Source organism: Neopelma chrysocephalum, unplaced genomic scaffold (genome assembly GCF_003984885.1).
Source record: "Neopelma chrysocephalum unplaced genomic scaffold, ASM398488v2 Primary Assembly neopelma1_96499, whole genome shotgun sequence".
In the NCBI taxonomy this organism is placed as follows: Eukaryota; Metazoa; Chordata; class Aves; order Passeriformes; family Pipridae; genus Neopelma; species Neopelma chrysocephalum.
Window position 1 is genome coordinate 1 of NW_020925145.1, and position 2,451 is coordinate 2,451.

Here is a 2,451-nt window from a genome sequence, read left to right on the forward strand (position 1 = left end):
CATCCCCCGTTTCTCACATCTTGACGTCGCAGGATTTCTCGTGGTTGCAGAAGGGACACGTGAACTGCGTCTCGAGCGTCCCCGTCATCTTCTTCTTGGGCGGCGGCTTCCGCTTCGACTTGCGGCGGCCCATGGCGGCACCGGCACCGGGAGCGGCGGCGGCGGCACCGGGAGCCGCCTCGGAGCGGCCACGACCCGCCGCGGGAGCGGCTCGACCCCTCCTGGGACCGGCTCGACCCCCCCCGGGGCCCTCCGGGACCCCCCGAACCCCTCCCGGGACCCGCCGGTTCCTCCCGCTCCGCTCCCGCCGCGCACCCGGAAGTGCCGCCTCACCGCCCTCAGCCAATCAGCGACCGGGAACGGCGACCTCTCCGTCACGTGACGCGCAGTGCACCGGTTATTGGACGATGGGCGCACTGTCTTATCCAATAGGCGGCGAGGGGAGGGCTTAAGGCGTCACGTGCCTGGCGCTGAAGCCGCCTATTGGGCGATGGGCGCGCGGCGTTCCCATGTGACTCGCAGCGTTGTCCCGCCCACTGAATGATGGACGGGCAATTCAGCCAATCAGCAGCGGGGCGCCGAAACCACGTGACCATCGTGGTTATGCCACTCGTTAATTGATTGACGCGCAGCTCAGCCAATCAGCAGCAAGGGTGGGCGGGGCAGCCGTTATCCCACCCTCCCCGCGTGTTTTTGGGGCGAAAAGCGGCGGTTTTGGGTCCGTTAAAGGCGGAGGCGCCGTTCAAAGCGTTTATTGGGGGTCGGGGGACACGGGGTTCCAGCCCTGTGTCCCCCAGGTAAGGGAAGGGGTCACAGTGTCCCCCAGGTGAGGGGTCATGGGGGTCCCTGAGGTCAAGGGTCATGGGGGTCCCTGAGGTCAGGGGACACAGGGGTCCCCAGGGTCAGAGGTCAGGGGGGTCCCACCCTGTGTCCCCCAGGCCAGGGAGGGGTCACAGCGTCCCCACCGTCCCCCAGGTCAAGGGTCACATGGGAGGTCCCAGGTCAGGGGTCCTCAAGGTCAAGGGTCAGGGGTCGCAGGGATTCCTGAGGTCAGGGGTCACAGTGTCCTCCAGGTGAGGGGTCAGAGATCTTGGGGGGGGGTCCCTGAGATCAAGGGTCACAGGAGAGTCAGATGTCCCGGGGGGTCGGAATCAGGGGTCACATGTCCTGGGGGGTCAGAGGTCCCGGGGGGGTCAGGGGTCAGATGTCCCGGGGGGTCAGAGGTCAGACGTCCCGGGGGGGCAGGGTGACCCGGTACAGGACCCGCCCCGTGGACTCCAGGAAGGTGACGGTGGCCCCCGAGGGCTCGAGGCGAACGTGGGCGAAGCCCCCCCGGGGCCGTGGGGGTCCCGAAGAAGAAGCGCAGGGAGCCGGGGGGGACGGAGCCCTCGTGGGGCCGAGAGTCCTCCAGGAAGTTCCCGGCCCCGCTCAGGATGTAGCCAACCCCCCCCTCCTCCAGGTACTGCGGGGGGAGAAGGGCGGGGTCAGGGGGGGGACACAGCCCTGGGACCCCCAAACACACCCCGGGGACCCCCAAAAACAGCCCTGGGAGGGACACACAGCTGGGACCCCCAAAAACACTCCTGGGACCCCCAAACAGAGCCCTGGGACCCCCAAACACACCCCGGGGACCCCCAGGATACCTGGGACCACCCCCCCGTCCTCCAGGTACTGCGGGGGGAGAAGGGCGGGGTCAGGAGGGGGAAACACAGCTGGGACCCCCAAACACCCCTGGGACCCCCAACTACACCCCTGGGACCCCCAAAAACCACCCCTGGGACCCCCCCTGGCTGGGACACACAGGTGGGACCCCCCAGTGACAGGTTTTAGGGGGTTCCCTCCCACCTGGGGGTGGGTCTGGTTTCATCCCCTCCCACCTGAGCCCCCCCCAGACAGGTTTTGGGGGGTCCCCTCCCACCTGGACACCTGGGGTGGTTCTACGAGTGACCCCTTCCCACCCAAGCCCCCCCCGGACAGGTTTTTGGGGGGTCCCCTTCCACCTGAGTCCCCCCCTGGACAGGTTTTGGGGGGTCCCCTCCCACCTGGACACCCAGGGGTAAATCTGGGGGGGTGTCCCTTCCTACCTGGATCTCCCAGTGACAGGTTTTTGGGGGTCCCCTCCCCACTGGGTGCCCCGGGGGTGGTCCCACGAGTGTCCCCTCCCCCTGTAACCCCCCTGGACAGGTTTTAGGGGGTCCCCTCCCACCTGGGCGCCCCAGGGGTAAATCTGGGGGGGTGTCCCTTCCTACCTGGATCCCCCTGGACAGATTTTGGGGGGTTCCCTCCCCCCTGGGGGTGGGTCTGGTTTCATCCCCTCCCACCTGGATCCCCCAGTGACAGATTTTGGGGGTCCCCTCCCACCCAAGTCCCTCCCTGAACAGATTTCAGGGGGTCCCCTCCCACCTGAGTGCCCTGGGTGTGGTTCTATGAGCCATCCCTTCCCACCCAAGC

At 67.6% G+C, this 2,451-nt stretch overlaps 1 protein-coding gene across 1 annotated transcript in view; it reads right to left on the reverse strand.

The window, feature by feature from the left end:
- Positions 1-723: 723 nt before the first annotated feature.
- Positions 724-2,451, reverse strand: part of ACP5 (acid phosphatase 5, tartrate resistant) — a 2,678-nt gene continuing 950 nt past the window's right edge. Inside the window, 2 exon segments of the mRNA XM_027708713.1 lie at positions 724-1,332; positions 1,334-1,462. Coding sequence (XP_027564514.1) covers positions 1,225-1,332; positions 1,334-1,462 — 237 coding nt within the window. The 3' untranslated portion in view covers positions 724-1,224.